The following is a 16,614-nucleotide window of genomic DNA, read 5'->3' on the forward strand; positions in this document are numbered from 1 at the left end:
TAAAAACCTGTCTGTCTCAGCCTTTAACACTTAATGACCCAGCCTCTACATCCCTCTGCGGGAAAGAATTCCACAGGTTCACTCCCCTCTGAGTGAAGAAATTCCATCTCATCTCTGTCTTCACTGGGTGACCCCCTCACTCTGAGATGATGCGCTCTGGTCCCAGACTCTCCCACACGGGGAAACAGCCCCTCAGCATCGACTCTGTCAAACCTCCTGAGAATCTGATATGTCTCAATGAGGTCACCTCTCATTCTTCTAAACTCCGATGAGTTCAGACCCAACCTACTCAGCCTCTCCTTATGAGAAAATCTCTCCATAGCTGAGATCAACCTCATGAACCTTCTCTGGATTGCCTCCAATTCCAGGATATCTTTCCTTAGATAAGGGACGAAAACCGTTCACAATTTTCCAGGTGTGGTCTAACTCATGCCATGTAGTTTTAGCAAGACTTCCCAATTTTTATACTCCATTCCCTTTGAAATAAAGGCCAACATCCCATTTGCCTTCCCTATTACCTCCTGAACTTGCATGATCACTTTTTATGATTAATATACGAGGTTCCTCTGTGCTGCAGCTTTCTGCAGTCTTTCTCCATTTAAATAATATTCAGCTCCTTTATTCTTCCTATCAAAGTACAGAACATTATATTCTATCCGGGGTATTCAATAATGGGGAAAGATAGATGGAAAGGGAGGCAGGTGGGGCAGACATGCTGGTCAAAGAGGAGATTAATGCAATACTAAGGAAGAACATTAGTCTGGACAATGTGGAATCTGTTTGGGTGGAGCTGTGGAACACCAAAGGACAAAAAAACACTACGGGGAGTTGTGTATAGACACTAAGTTTGGGGATGGAATGAAGCAGAAAATTAGAGACGTGTGCAGTCAGGGTACAGCAGTTATCATGGCTGACTTTAATCTGCATATTGATTGGGCTCATCAAGCTGGTAGCAATGCGATGGAGGAGGATTTCCTGAAGTGTAAAAGGGATGAATTTTCAACCAATATGTCAAGGAGTCAACTCGAAAGCAGGCCATCCTAGACTGGGTATTGTGTAATGAGAAAGAATTAATTAGCATTAATTAGTGAGATCCTTTGGGGAAGAGTGACCACAATATGGTAGAATTCTTCATTAAGATGGAGAGTGACTCAGTTAAGTCTGAGCCTTGGCTCCTGACCTTGAGGAAAGTTAACTTTGATGGTATGAGATGTGCATTGGTGAGGGTAAGCTGGCAGAGGATACTTAAGGAGTTGACAGTGGATAGCCAATGGCAGACATTTAAAGAACACATGGATGAACTTCAACAGCTGTACATCCCTGTCTGGCGTAAGAGTAAAACAGGGAATGTGGATCAACCGTGGCTAACAAGGGGAATCAGGAATAGTGTTAAAGACAAATAGCAACCATTTAAATGGTCAGAAAATGCAGTAAAGCTGGGGATCTGAAAAAGACTGGTGAAGATTCTGTTATCCTTTTAACTATAAAAGGGCAGTTATGGCAGTTAGGGCAGTGGCATGCTCCTCCTGCCAGATGTGGGAAATTAGGGAGCAATCTAGTCTCCCTGACAACTTGTCTGCAGGAAGTGTGTTCAGCTGCAGCTCGCCACAGACCGCATAGTTCGGTTGGAGCGGCAGGTGGATACGCTATGGAGCATTCGGGGGTGTGATTGACGCTTGTTGCAGGGAGGCTGTCACACCACAGGTTCAATCAATGGCTACCAGGAGAGGCAGCAGGTAGTGCAGGAGTGTCCTGTAACAGTTCCCCTTTCAAACAGGTACACTATTTTGGTTATTCTTGGGGGAATAGCCTCTCACGGGAAAATACCATCAGCAGCCAGGCCTGTGGCATCACATCTAGTTCTGATGTAGAGCAGGGTTGGGCAAAGAGCAAGTGAGCTGTAGTAATAGGGGACTCCCTCGTTAGAGGGGTTTGTGTGGTCGTGATCGAGGCTCCAGGATGGTATGTTACCTCCCTGGTGCCAGCATCAAGGGCATCTCTAAGCAGTTGCAGAACTTTCTTAAGGGGGAGGGTGAGCAGCCAAAGATTATTGCACACATTGGTACCAACGATATAGAAAGGAAAAGGCATGAGGTCCTGAAGTGTAATACAGAGAGTTAGGCAGAAAGATAAAGTGCAGGAGCTCGAAGGTAGTAATTTCTGGGCTACAGCCAGTGCCACGTTCCATTGAGAAGAGGAATAGGAAGATTGGGCAAATGAATGTGTGGCTTGAGAGTTGGTGCAGAGATTTAGATTTGTGGATCATTGGGATCTCTTCTGGGACAGGACTGAGCTGTTCAAGAGGGATGGATTGCACCTGAACTGGACGGGGACTAATTTTCTAGAGCCACTTGGGAGGGTTTAAACTAGTTTGGCAGGGAGGTGGGACCCAGAGCAATAGGGAAACAGAAGAGAAGGTTGAGGACAGCACGGAAATTAAAGAGGGCACATTAAATAGTAAAGGCAGTGTCAGTAATCCGAGCACTAGACAGGTCAGGCAAGAGCAGAGCAGAGAGCAAGGGAAGTCCAGATTAAACTGCATTTATTTCAATGCAAGAGACCTGAACTCAGAGCATGGATGGGTACGCGGGACTGGGATATTATAGCAATTACTGAAACATGTCTAAGGAAGCGACAGGGCTGGCAGCTCAGTGTTCCAGGGTACAGATGCTATAGGAAAGATAGAACAGGAGGTAAGAGAGGAGGGGGAATTGAGTTTTTGATTACGGAAAACGTTAGCACTGAGGGGGGATATTTCTGAGGATTCGCCCATTGAGTCTATATCAGTTGAACTGAGAAATAAGAAGGGGGAAATCACTTTGATAGGGTTATAGTATCCAATAGTCAGCAGAAAATTGAGGAGCAAATAAGTAAGATTACAGATAGCTCCAAGAAAAATAGGCTGATAATAGGACCAGGCTGCGAGAGGGAGCCTGTGGTCCGTGTTTGTGAGAAGGGGTGTGTGTGTGTGTGTGTATATGAGTGAGTGTTTGTGTTCATGAGTATATGAGAGTGATTGTGAGTTTGTGTATATGAGTGTGTGTGAATAATCTCTCCGTCAATGTCAACAAAATGAAGGAGATAGTCATCGATTTCAGGAAGCGTAGTGGAGAACATGCCCCTGTCTACATCAACGGGGATGAAGTAGAAATGGTCGAGGGCTTCAAGTTTTTAGGTGTCCAGATCACCAACAACCTGTCCTGCTCCCCCCATGCTGACATTATAGTTAAGTAAGCCCCACCAATGCCTCTATTTTCTTAAGAGACTAAGGACATTCAGTATGTCAGATACAACTCTCACCAACTGTTACAAATGCACCATAGAAAGCTGTTCTGGTTGGATCACAGTTTGGTATGGGCTCTTACTCTGCCCAAGACCACAATAAACTACAAAGAGTCACGAACGAAGCCCAGTTCATCGCTCAAACTAGCCTCTCATCCACTGACACTGCCTATGTCTTGGAAAAACAACCAGCATAACCAAGGACCTCACACATTCCAGACATTCTCTCTTCCACCTTCTTCTGTGGGGAGAAAGATACAAAAGTCTGAGGACAAATACCAACTGACTCAAGAACAGCTTCTTCCCTGCTGCTATCAGACTTTTGAATGGACCTACCTTGCATTAAGTTGATCTTTCTCTACATCCTAACTATGACTGTAACAGTACATTCTGCACTCTCTTCTTTCATTCTCTATGTAGGGGTGGTAGTTATAGGACGGATGTCAGGGGTAGGTTCTTTACCCAGAGGGTGGTGAGGGATTGGAATGCCCTGCCTGCTGCAGTTGTAAATGCGCCTAGTTTGGGGGCGTTTAAGAGATCCGTGGATAGGTTTATGGACGAGAAGGGATTGGTTTAGGTTAGTGGGTCATTGTTTTGTAACTGGTCGGCGCAACATTGTGGGCCGAAGGGCCTGTTCTGCGCTGTAATGTTCTATGTTCTATGTTCTATGTACGGTATGCTTTGTATAGTGTGCAAGAAACAATACTTTTCATTGTATACCAATACATGTGACAATAATAAATCAAATCAAAATCAAATCAAATCAAAATATATGTGTGTGAAAGTGTCTGTCTGTGTGTGAAAGTGTGTTTGTCTGTGGGTGTGTTTGTGTGTGTCAGAGTATGTGTGTTTGTGGGTGTGTCTGTGCGTATGTTTTTCAGAGTGTATGTGTTTGAGAGTGTGGGAATGAGAGTGAGAGTGTGAGGGTGAGTGAGTGCATGTGTGAAAGCACGTGTGAGTGCATCGCTGAGTGTGCCTGTGTATGTGTGTGTGTGTGATTGTGTGTGTATGTGAGTGTGTGAGAGACTGTGAGAGTGAAGGTGTGTGTGAAAGTGCGAGACTGACTGTGAGTGCGTGCGTGCAGAGGCAGTCTTACAATGAAACACATCAGGCCTAGACACAGAGCACGTACCAATGAGGGGACCCCACGCTGGCCGGTAACTGAGAGCCCTGAATTTTCTGATAGGCTCAAGAAATACAAAATAGCCTATCAGCAATGAATGCAAAGAAACATTGGGTTGTGATTGGTGGAGACACCTCAGAGCAGGAAAACACTGTGCATGATGACTGAGAGGTTGGTGAGTTTGTAGAGCAGCAGAAACAAGGATCTCAAAAAATATTCTTCAGAACAGCAGCAGCCCACTTTTCTTACCAGGGCTGAGGAAGGCTGGGCAATGAGATGAGGGTGGGTGAAGAGGCCAGATAGCCAGGCAGCCAGCCAGCACAACAGGGAGGTTGTTGAGTGAACAGCATCAACCTGAACCCCAAAGCTAAGGAGGGAGGACCAGGGAGAGGGTTGGCCCACTCAAGGACAGGGGAGGGAATCTATGCGTGGAGCCAGAGGAAATGGGTGGGATATTAAATGAGTATTTTGCGTCAGTATTCACCAAAGAGAAGGACTTGTTGGATGATGAGTCTGGGAAAGGATGTGTAGACAGTTTGAGTCATGTTGAGATCAAAAAGGAGGTGTTGGGGTTCTTGAGAAACATTAAGGTAGACAAGCCCAGGGCCTGATGGGATTTCCCCAGAATACTGAGAGAGGCAAGGGAGGAAATTGCTGGGGCCTTGAAAGGAATCTTTGCATCCTCACTGGCTACAGGGAGTTCATGATGTGGAGATGCTGATGTTGGACTGGGGTAAACACAGTAAGATATCTCACAATACCAGGTCCAACAAGTTTAAGTGGCAAATGCCACTACCTTTCAGGGCTTTGCCCCTTCATCAGGTGAGTGGGGAGTTCTGATCACAAACAGGGCATATAAAGGCACACACCCAGTTTACAGAATACTGATTAGAATGTGAATCTTTACAGCTAATCAAGTCTTAAAGGTGCAGACAATGTGAGTGGAGAGAGCATTAATCACAGGTTAAAGGGATGTGTATTGTCTCCAGACAGGACAGTTCGTGAGATGTTGCAAGCCCAGGCAAGTCATGGGGGTTACAGATAGTGTGACATGAACCCAAGATCCTGGTTGAGGCCGTCCTCATGTGTACAGAACTTGGCTATCAGCTTCTGCTCAGCGACTTGCACTGTCGTGTGTACCCGAAAATCAGAGGGCGAATGCCTGTGATCGCTGAAGTGTTCCCCAACAGAAAGAGAACAGTCTTGCCTGGTGATTGTTGAGCGATGTTCATTCATCTGTTGTTGTAGTGTCTGCATGGTGTCCCCAATGTACCATGCCTCGGGACATCCTTTCCTGCAGCGTCTCAGGTAGACAACGTTGGCTGAGTTGCAAGAGTATGTACCATGTACCTGGTGGATGGTATTCTCACGTGAGATGATGTCATCCATATTGATGATCCGGCATGTCTTGCAGAGGTTGCTGTGGCAGGATTGTGTGGTGTTGTGGTCACTGTTCTCCTGAAGACTGGGTAGTTTGCTGTGGACAATGGTCTGTTTGAGGTTGTGCGGTTGTTGAAGGCAAGAAGTGGGGGTGTGGGGATGGCCCTGGCGAGATGTTTGTCTTCATTAATGACATGTTGAAGACTCCGGAGAAGATGTCATAACTTCTCCGCTCCGAGGAATTACTGGATGATGAAGGGTACTCTGTCCACCATGTCCCGTGTTTGTCTTCTGAGGAGGTCGGTGCAGTTTTTCACTGTAGCGTGTTGGAACTGTTGATCGATGAGTCAAGCGTCACATCCTGTTCTTATGAGGGCATCTTTCAGCGTCTGGAGGTGTCTGTTGCGATCCTCCTCATCTGAGCAGACCCTGTGTATACGGAGAGATTGTCCGTAGGGAATGGCTTCTTTGATGTGTTTAGGGTGGAAGCTGGAGAAGTGGAGCATTGTGAGGTTATCTGTGGGCTTGCGGTACAGTGAGGTGCTGAGGTGACCGTCTTTAATGGAGATGTATGTGTCCAAGAATGCAACTGATTCCGGAGAGTAATCCATGGTGAGTCTGATGGTGGGATGGAACTTGTTGATGTCATCATGTAGTTGGTTCAGAGATTGTTTACGATGAGTCCAAAGGAAGAAAATGTCATCGATGTATCTGGTGCATAGCATTGGTTGAAGGTCCTGTGTGGTGAAGAAGTCTTGTTCGAGCCTGTGCGTGAAGATATTGGCATATCGAGGTGTGAATTTGGTCCCCATAGCTGTTCTGTGTGTCTGGATGTAGAACTGGTTGTTGAAGGTGAAGACATTGTGGCCCAGGATGAAGTGGATGAGTTGTAAAATTGCATCTGGGAACTGGCAGTTGCCGGCGTTGAGTACTGAGGCAGTCGCAGCAATGCCATCGTTGTGGGGGATGTTGGTGTAGAGCGCTGAGACATCCATTGTGACGAGGAGCGTCCCTGGTTCAACTGCTCCATGTGTGCTGAGTTTCTGTAGGAAATCCATAGTGTGACAAAAGCTGGGGCTTCTTTGTACAATGGGTTTCAGGATGCCCTCGACATAGCCGGAGAGGTTCTCGCACAGGGTCCCATTGCCTGATGCGATGGGACAGCCAGGTGTGTTTGCCTTGTGTATCTTTGGGAGGCAGTAGCGATCTCCAACACAGGGTATGAGAGCACGGAGGGTGCTCTGAAGGTCCGGATCAAAGGTCTTGATCAGAGTGTTGAGTTGACGGGTGTGTTCTTTGTTCAGATCTGTGGGTAACTGTTTGTGGCGTTCCTCATTGTTCAGTTGTTGGTACACTTCTTTGTAGTAATCCATTCTGTTCAGTTTGACGATGGCCCCTCCTTTGTCTGCTGCTTTGATGACAATGTTGCGGTTGGCCTTGAGAGCATGGATGGCATTGTGTTGTGCTGGGGTGATGTTCAGGGCTGTTTTGAGAGTGCAGTTAATGAATCTGGTGTTGATGTACGTCCTGATGGCTTGGACATACATGTCCAGTCGAGGGCAGCGGCCTTCTGGAGGAGTCCAGTTGGACTCTTTCCTCTTCGGTTGCTGCACTGCGGATCTCTCTGTCGGCTGTTTGGGTTCATCGGCTGTCTCATTGTGTTCGCTGTTGGCCTCTTAGGGTTTGTGGAGGAACTCCCACAGCCTCATTCGCCTGATGAATTCCTCTGTGTCCGCTGTGAGACTAATGGGGTCTGATGGGATAGAAATTGAGCCCTCGGCTGAGAACTTCGACTTCATCTGGTTGAAGTGTGCAGTCTGACAAGTTGACAATGGACCTCCCTGCGGTAGTGCTGTTTTCTCTGTGATACCGCGAGAGGCTTGGTTGCTGCTGGTGATGATGCCAAGTTTCTTAAGTTTCCTGTTCTTGGTGTGCATGTAGATCGTGTAGTTTCTTTGTCTCATCTGCTTGGCAGAGTTTCGCAGCTGGTCTGCGTCCTGGGCACAAGTTGAGAATATGAGTTCTATCTTTGTTTCTAGGATGCAGTGTTTGCTGTAGAGCTGGTGTATGATACACGGTACACTGGGGAGACGCTACGACAATGGATGAACGAACACCGCTTGACAATCACCGGCAAAACTGTTCTCTTCCTGTTGACGAACACTTCAGCAGTCACATGCATCCGGCCCCTGATTTTGGGTAAGCTTTCTCCAAGGCAGCCTTCATGACATAGGACAGCGCAGAGTCGCTGAACAGAGACTCCTAGCCAAGTTCCGCACACATGAGGATGGTCTCAACCGGGATCTTGGATTAATGTCACACTATCTGTAATCCCCATGACTTGCCTGGGCTTGCAAAATCTCACTAACTGTCCTGTCTGGAGACAGCACACATCTCTTTAACCTATTCTTAATTCTATCTCCACTCACATTGTCAGTACCTTTAAGACTTGATTACCTGTAAAGACTCGCATTCTAATCAGTAATCTGTGCCTTTATATGCCCTGTTTGTGATCTGAATTCCCCACTCACCTGACAAAGGGGCAAAACCCCAAAGGCTAGTGGCATTTTCTTCCAAATAAAGTTGTTGGACTTCTGGGAGGTCCAGGAGGTTGGAGGATAGCCAATGTTGTTCCTTTAAGAAGGGTAGCAAGAATAATCCAGGTAATTACAGGCCGGTGAGCCTTACGTCAGTGGCAGGAAAATTATTGGAGAGGATTCTTTGAGATAGGATTTATTCCCCGTTTGAAATAAGTGATGTATTAGGAGAGGCAACATGGTTTTGTGAAGGGGAGGTCATGTCTCACTAGGCTGATCAAATTTTCTAAGGAAGTGATGAAGATGATTGATGAGGGTGGGGCAGGGGATGTTGTCTACATGGACTTCAGTAAGGCCTTTGACAAGTTCCCTCATGGCAGAGTGATGCAGAAGGTAAAGTCGCGTGGGATCAAAGGTGAGCTGGCAAGGTGAATACAAAACTGGCTCAGTCAAAGAAGACAGAGGGTAGCAGTGGAAGGGTGCATTTCTGAATGGAGGGCTGTGACAAGCGGCGTTCCTCTGGGATCAGTGCTGGGACCTTTGCTGTTTGTAATATATATAAATGATTTGGAGGAAAATGTGACTGGTTTGATCAGTAAGTTTGCGAACAACACAAGGATTAGTGGATTTGCAGATAGCGATGAGGACCATCAGAGGATACAGCAGGATATAGATTGGTTGGAGACTTGGGTGGAGAGATGGCGGATGGAGTTTAATTCGGACAAATTGAGGTAATGCATTTTGGAAGGTCTAATACAGAGGAAATATACAGTAAATGGCAGAACCCTTAAGGGTATTGATAGGCAGAGGGATCTGGGTGTACAAATACACAGGTCACTGAAAGTGGCAATGCCGGTGGAGAAGGTAGTCAAGAAGGCATACGGCATGCTTGCCTTCATCGGCTGGGGCATTGAGTTCAAAATTTGGCAACTCACGTTGCAGCTTTATAGAACCTTAGTTAGGCTGAACTTGGAATATAGTGTTCAATTCTGGTCGCCACACTACCAGAAGGTGTGGAGGTTTTGGAGAGGGTACAGAAAATATTTACCAGATTGTTGCCTGGTATGGAGGGCATTAGCTGTGAGGAGAGATTGGAGAAACTTGGTTTGTTCTCACTGGAATGACAGAGGGGCAACCTGACAGAAGTCTACAAGATTATGAGGGGCATGGACAGAGTGGATAGTCAGAAGCTTTTTCCCATGGTAGAAGAATCAATTACTAGGGGACACAGGTTTAAGGTGCGAGGGGCAAGGTTTAAAGGAGATGTATGAGGCAGATTTTTACATGGAGAGTAGCGGGTGCCTAGAACTCGTTGCCGGGGGTGGTAGTGGAAGCAGATACGATAGTGAATGTTTAGGGCGTCTTGACAAGTACATGAATAGGATGGGAATAGAGGGATATGGTCCCCAGAAGGGTTTTAGCTAAGTTGGGCAGCATGGTCGGTGCATGCTTGGAGGGCCGAAGGGCCTGTCCCTGTGTTGTAATTTGCTTTGCTCTTTGTTCTTTGTAGAAACTACAGTGACCTTATCACCGTAATGGTAGCGTGGCACAGAAACCAGTTCATGAGTGAAGTAAAAGTTGCCAAATACTTTTCCATAATAGTGATTCAAAACCAGATGTGAGTCATGTGGACCAATTAACATTAATTTTAAGATACGTAAGCAGCAATGGTGAAGTTGTGGGGCAGTTTCTCTGTTTTGTCCAGCTGGAATCCCACAGTCCAGATATGTGTGGGTTAGGTTCATTGGCCATGCTAAGTTGCTCCTTAGTGTCCAGGAATATGTAGGTTAGAGGGATTAGTGGGCTAAATATATGGGTTTATGGGGATAGGGCCTGAGTGGGATTGTTGTCAGTGCAGACTTGATGGGCCGAATGACCTCCTGCTGAAGTTAATGTGAAAATCCCCTAGTCGCAACACTTAGGTGCCTATTCAGCTACACTGAGGAATAATTTACCATGGTCAATCCACCTAACCCGCACATCTTTTGGACTGTGGGAGGAAACTGGAGCACCTGGAGCAGACACAGGGAGAACGTGCAGACTCCGTGCAGACAGTGACCCGAGCTGGGAACCTGTGTCCCTGGCGCTCTGAGGCAGAAATGCTATCCACTGTGTCACCATGCCACCCTAGACACAGCTACATCAAATTCAAAAAAAACCACGGACGAAAACTGAAGCAAAATCCTCAGCAGAAATATTTGAAAAGTACAATGTTGAAGATTTAACTGTTTTGTAAACCGCTGACTTTAAAGAATCAATGTCATTAACAAATTGTTGCAAAACGCTGATACAACTTTACTGAAAGCTTTACAATTCTCAGCCTCAGTTAGAAATTTTGTCATGGAAATTCGAAATGACTCTCTCTCGGTGGAAGCAGAGATACTAACATTAACAAAGAATAACAGGTCCTGCTGATGATGAGAAGTGTACAAGACACAGGAAGTTATTTTTTGATGAAATTAGAGATAATGAAACCACTTTAAAAGAAAGTGAAGATCATCATTGAGGCTGTCAATGTTATTTGTGACACAGTAATGGTGTAAATGCAGAATATAAGTGAATCTCTCACGAAAACTGTTGCATTATTTTCTGTGCTCTGCAACAGAAGTTTGGATGAGAATACTGCAGTAAGAAATGAACTGAATTCTATCAGGAGGATATAGACGCAAATCTTTTTGAAGATGAAGCAAAAAAGTTCATTAATTTCATCAATAATGATGAGTTCTGTACTACGAGATCACCAACTGAACAATACAGCTTGTACCTTACGGTTTGCAGGCAACCTTTTCAAATGTGGAAAACACTCTAAGAATATTGTTTTAGCATACCTGTTACAAATGCTGGAGGTGAATGCTCTTTCTCTGCCTTGAAAGAGTTAAAAATTATCAATGATTTACGATGAGTTGAGAACATTTGACAAGTCCAGAGATTCTGACAATTGACTAATGCATCCTGACAGGATTTCAGCTGCAGTGATGTTATTGATAATTTTGTGAAGAAAAACTGCAGAATAAAATCTAAATTGCCATGATTTGCAAACAACTGATGGAGCAAAAAAATCTTTAAAGATGTCCCTCTCTTTTCAATTGTTTTTTCAAATGGGATCACTATTTCCTGATTTGATATCATGACTGTCACATGGCAAATATAACAACTGAGTAACCACCATCCCCATCACTCACAATACTGACCTTCAGAAAGACTCTTCTGGACAGAGAGTAGAATCCTGCCAGACAGTTGCCAGCTGGGCCACTGATATTGGAGTTGAACTGACTGGATCTACTTGATTGGAATATTTGCTCCTGCGCTGGACATTTTCTCACTCATTCTGTCCGTCACTGACCTGTGCTGTAACCATATCATTGGCTGATTTCTCCATCTTGTTGCTCGCTGGACAGTGCCATGTTTGTTCGCTTCAAGGCACGTTATTCACAATATTGACCATCTCTCCCGTTGTACTGAAAGCAGCGAGGCTTGGATTTCAGTTCATCAATTACAGGCTTGTTTTCATAAGTTGAAAGCAGTGAGGAAATAATTGGTGTACTTTTCTGTATTTTTGTGGCTTGGCATTGTACAAGCTGCGAGGGGGGGGGGAGTGCGGTGGGGGGGAGGTGGGGGCGAGCGTGGTCAGGAGCGTGATGATGTCATTTAGGGCAGAGCTTGATGTTTGGGGTGAGGATCCATGTGACAGGATGGGGAGGAGCATGATATCATGGGGTGGGTGCAGCACAGGGGCAGAGCACAGAGCCCCAAAATCCACCTCTGTCTGTGTGTGCTTGAGATTATTTTCGTCACACCAGTTCACCAGATTGTCTATCTCTTTCCATATTATTGTTGGAGATCTGTCCTACTATGGTGGTGTCATCAGTGAACTTGAAGATCGAGTTGGAGGGGAATTTGGCCACATTGTCATAGATATATAAAGAATATAGTAGGTGACTGAGGACACAGCCTTGTGGGGTGCTGGTGTTGAGGATGTTCATGGAGAAAGTGTTGTTGCCTATCCTTATTGATTGCTGTTTGTGGGTTAGAAAGTTCAGGATCCAGTTGCAGAGGGAGGAGCCATGGCCCAGGCCAATGATTTGGAGATGGGGTTTCGTGGGAATAAGGGCGACATGATGGTACAATGGTTAGCACTGCTGCCTCACAACACCAGGGACCCGGGCTCGATTACCGGCTTGGTCACTGTCTGTGTGAAGTTTTCACATTCTCCCCGTGTCTGCGTGGGTTTCCTCCAGGTGCTCCGGTTTCCTCCCATAGTCCAAAGACGTGCAGGTTAGCTGCATTGGATGTGCAAAATTCTCCCTCAATGTATCCGAACAGGTGTCGGAGTGTAGCAACTATGGGATTTTCACAGTAACTCCATTGTAGTGCTAATGTAAGCTTTAAATTTTTTAAATAATGGTGTTGAAGGCTGAGCCGTATTCGATAAATAGGAGTCTGACATAGGTGTCTTTGTTATCTCGGTGTTCCAGGGTTGAGTGCAGGGCCAGGGAGATAGTGTCTGCTGTGGACCTGTTGTGGTGATAGGCAGACTGTAGGGGTATTTACCAAGGCAGAGGATGTTGCCAAGTGATAGTAAAAGCAGAGGCAATGGCCATCACTTCCATTCTGTCTTAGATACTGGGGTGATGGCAGAGGAAAATTGCAAACATCACACACTTATTCATTATAGGGTGTAAAGATAAGGACAGTTAATTTAACTTGGGTGGTATGAAAGATTTTCAAAACAATCATCTGGGACAAGATTAGCGGTCACCTGGATTTGGAGAAGCCAGAGTGTGGTTGTACAGAGTTGTTTTTCAAACTGGAGGCCTGTGACCAGCGGTGAGCCTCAGGGATCAGTGCTGGGTCCTCTGTTATTTGTCACTTATATTAGTGGTTTGGATGAGACTATAGGAGGCATGGTTAGTAAGTTTGCAGATGACACCAAGACTTGGTAGCATAGTGGACAGTGAAGAAAGTTATCTCCAATTGCAACAGGATCTTGATCAATTGGGCCAGTGGGCTGACAAATGGCAGATGGAGTTTAATTTAGACAAATGTGAGGTGATGCTTTTTTGAACCAGGGCAGGACTTACTCAGTTAATGGTAGGATGTTGGGGAGAGTTACAGAACAAAGAGATCTAGGGGTACATGTTCATAGCTCCTTGAAAGTGGAGTCACAGGTGGACAGAGTGGTGAAGAAGGCATTCAACGTGCTTGGTTTCATTGGTCAGAACATTGAATACATCTTGTTGAAGTTGTACAAGACATTGGTAAGGCCACACTTGGAATACTGTGTGCAATTCTGGTCACCCTATTATAGAAGGAATATTAAACTAGAAAGAATGCAGAAAAGATTTACTAGGATGCTACCGGGACTTGATGGATTGAATTATAATGAGAGGCTGGATAGACTGGGACTTTTTTCTCTAGAGCGTAGGAGGCTGAGGGGTGACCTTATAGAGGTCTATAAAATAATGAGGGGCACAGATCAGCTAGATAGTCATTATCATTTCGCAAAGGTAGGGGAGTCTAAAACTAGAGGGCATAGATTTAAGGTGATAGATACAAAAGTGTCCAGAGGGCCAATTTTTTTACACAGAGGGTGATGAGTATCTGGAACAAGCTGCCAGAGGTAGTAGTAGAGGCGGGTACAATTCTGTCTTTTAAAAAAGCATTTAGATATTTACATGGGTATGATGGGTATAGAGGGATATGGGCCAAATACGGGCAATTGGGATTAGCTTAGGGATTTTAAAGAAGAAAGGGCAGCATGGACAAGTTGGGCCAAAGGGCCTGTTTCCATGCTGTAAACCTCTATGACCACTATGACTTTATAGACAATTGCCAATTAATTGGGTAATTCAGCAGGACTTGTTAAGGGAAGATCATGCTTAATTTACTTGGTTGAGTTATTTTTGATGAGGTAACAGAGAGGGTTGATGAAGGGCATGCAGTTGATGTGATATACATGGACTTCTAAAAGGCACTTGATAAAATGCCACATAACTAGGCTTGTCAGGAAAGCTAAAGCCAATAAATAAAAGGGCTGTGGTGGCATAGATACAAAGTACGATAGAGTGACAGGAAATGGTGAATATTGGCTGTCTCTTTGTTCAGTATAAAAAAAGGGGATGCTTGGATTTGAAATGCAATCAGTTCTGATTTGATTTGATTTATTATTGTCACATTAATATACAGTGAAAAGCATTGTTTCTCAAGTGCTATACAGACAAAACATACCGTTCATAGAGAAGGAAAGGAGAGAGTGCAGAATGTAGTGTTACAATCATAGCTAGTGTGTAGAGAAAGATCAAGTTAATGTAAGGTAAGTCCATTCAAAAATCTGATTGCTGTTCTTGAATCAGTTGGTACATGACCTCAGACTTTTGTATCTTTTCCCGAAGAAGGTGGTGGAAGAGAATGACCGGGATGTGTGGGATTCTTAATTTTGCTGGCTGATTTTCTGAAGCAGCGGGAAGTATAAATAGAGTCAATGGATGGGAGGCTGGTTTGCGTGAGGGATTGGGCTACATTCACGACCTTTTGTAGTTCCTTGCGGTCTTGGGCAGAGCACAAGCCCATACCAAGCTGTGATACAACCAGAAAGTATGCTTTCTATGGTGCATTTGTAAACGTTGGTGAAAGTTGGAACAGACATGCCAAATTTCCTTACTCTTCTGTGAAAGTAGAGGTGTTGGTGGGTTTTCTTACCTATAGTGTCAGCATGGGGTGGAGCGGGGCAGAGGGGCAGGCAGCATACCGGCATAGTAGTTAGCACTGCTGCCTCACAGAGCCAAGGACCCAGGTTTGATTCCCAGCATGGGTCACTGTCTGTGTGGAGCCTCCTCATTCTCCCCTTGTTTGCATGGGTTTCCTCCAGATGCTCCAGTTTCCTTCCGCAGTCTGAAAGACGGACTGGTTAGGTGCATTGACCCAAACAGGCATCTGAGTGTGGCGTTTAGGGGAATGTCACAGTAGCTTCATTGAGGTGTTAATGTAAACCTTACTTGTGACTAATAATAAATAAAATAAATAAACAGGTTGTTGGTGATCTGGACACCTTAAAAACTTGAAGCTTTCAACCATTTCCACTTTGTCCCCATTGACATAGACAATGGCAGGTTCTCCATTACGCTTCCTGAAGTCGATGACAATCTCCTTCATTTTGTTGACATTGAGCCTGTGCTATTTGGCTTTCCATGGTCAGATGTGTTCTGCCATGAGGCAATCTCTAATCTGCCATCTTAAGAGCAGTTGAATAAAGTCCTCTCACTGAGATAGACACTGAGAAGCTCAGTGATGATTTGTTGTTTTTCAGAATGGAGGAAGACATTAGGTGAGGTTTCCCGAGAGTCAGTGTTGGGACCTCTGCTTTTCTTGATACAGATGAATGATTTGGACTGGGTGTACAGGGCACCATTTCAAACTGTGTTGATGGCACAAAACTTGAAAATATTATTGTGAGGAGGATAGTGCTGGACTTCAAAAGGACATTGGCAGGTGGAATGGGTGAAAGTTAAGGCACAATCTATGTACCAAGTTAATCAACCGGTAGATTGATCTGTAGAACTTGGTTTCAGTTTCAGCACTTTACCACTTTTCATGAGAATGATACTGGAACCTAAAGATTATAACTACCAGGTACAACCGAAGAGGATGATGGGGCTGTTCCGTCTGGAGAAGAGGAGGTTTAGGGGTGACTGAACAGTGATGTGTAAATTATAGAAAGCTTCAAAAGGTAGATGTTTCAAACTTGGGCCAAAAGCAAAAATTAGCACTTATAACTTTAAGATAGTCACCAATAAATCTAATTGTAAATTCAGGAGAAACTTCTTTACCCAGGGAGTGGTGAGAATGTGGGATCCGCTCCCACAGGGAGTGGTTGAAGTGAATAGTATCGATACATTTAAGGGGGAAGCTGGATGAACACATGAAGGAGTAAGGAACAGATGGAGATGGTGATAGAGTGAGATGAAGAGTGGGAGGAAGCTTGTGTAGCGCATAAATAACATTGAGCTGTTGGAACAATGTTTCATCGTTGTAACTCTGTGTAATTCTATATTCTGGGGTATGAGAGTTCAATAAATGAACAGTGAGCGAATCGAGATGTGATAATCTCTGCTTAATAGTTATCAGAATGCTGTTGCATGTTGCTCCTCTGCCAGTTATTCCCTCACCTTCCAGGGATTTAGTCAACCTAAATGACACTGTGGGAATTCAGGAACTATCCTCGAGGCTCCCGCCGCTACAGGAATTGTATCGCATGGTACTGAGGGGATCAGATACGTAGCCTGTAATTAAAAG

General features: G+C 45.0%; 1 protein-coding gene across 1 annotated transcript in view; it reads right to left on the reverse strand.

Annotated features, from left to right (window-relative positions):
- Positions 1–14,497: 14,497 nt before the first annotated feature.
- The window catches only part of tnni3k (TNNI3 interacting kinase), an 88,910-nt gene continuing 86,793 nt past the window's right edge, over positions 14,498–16,614 (reverse strand). The window contains exon 25 of the mRNA XM_080195074.1: positions 14,498–16,601. Within this exon, the coding sequence (XP_080051200.1) occupies positions 16,528–16,601 (74 nt within the window). The 3' untranslated portion in view covers positions 14,498–16,527. The remainder of the gene's footprint in view (positions 16,602–16,614) is intronic.

This window comes from Carcharhinus amblyrhynchos, chromosome 9, assembly GCF_965287045.1.
Source record: "Carcharhinus amblyrhynchos chromosome 9, sCarAmb.v2.hapA, whole genome shotgun sequence".
In the NCBI taxonomy this organism is placed as follows: Eukaryota; Metazoa; Chordata; class Chondrichthyes; order Carcharhiniformes; family Carcharhinidae; genus Carcharhinus; species Carcharhinus amblyrhynchos.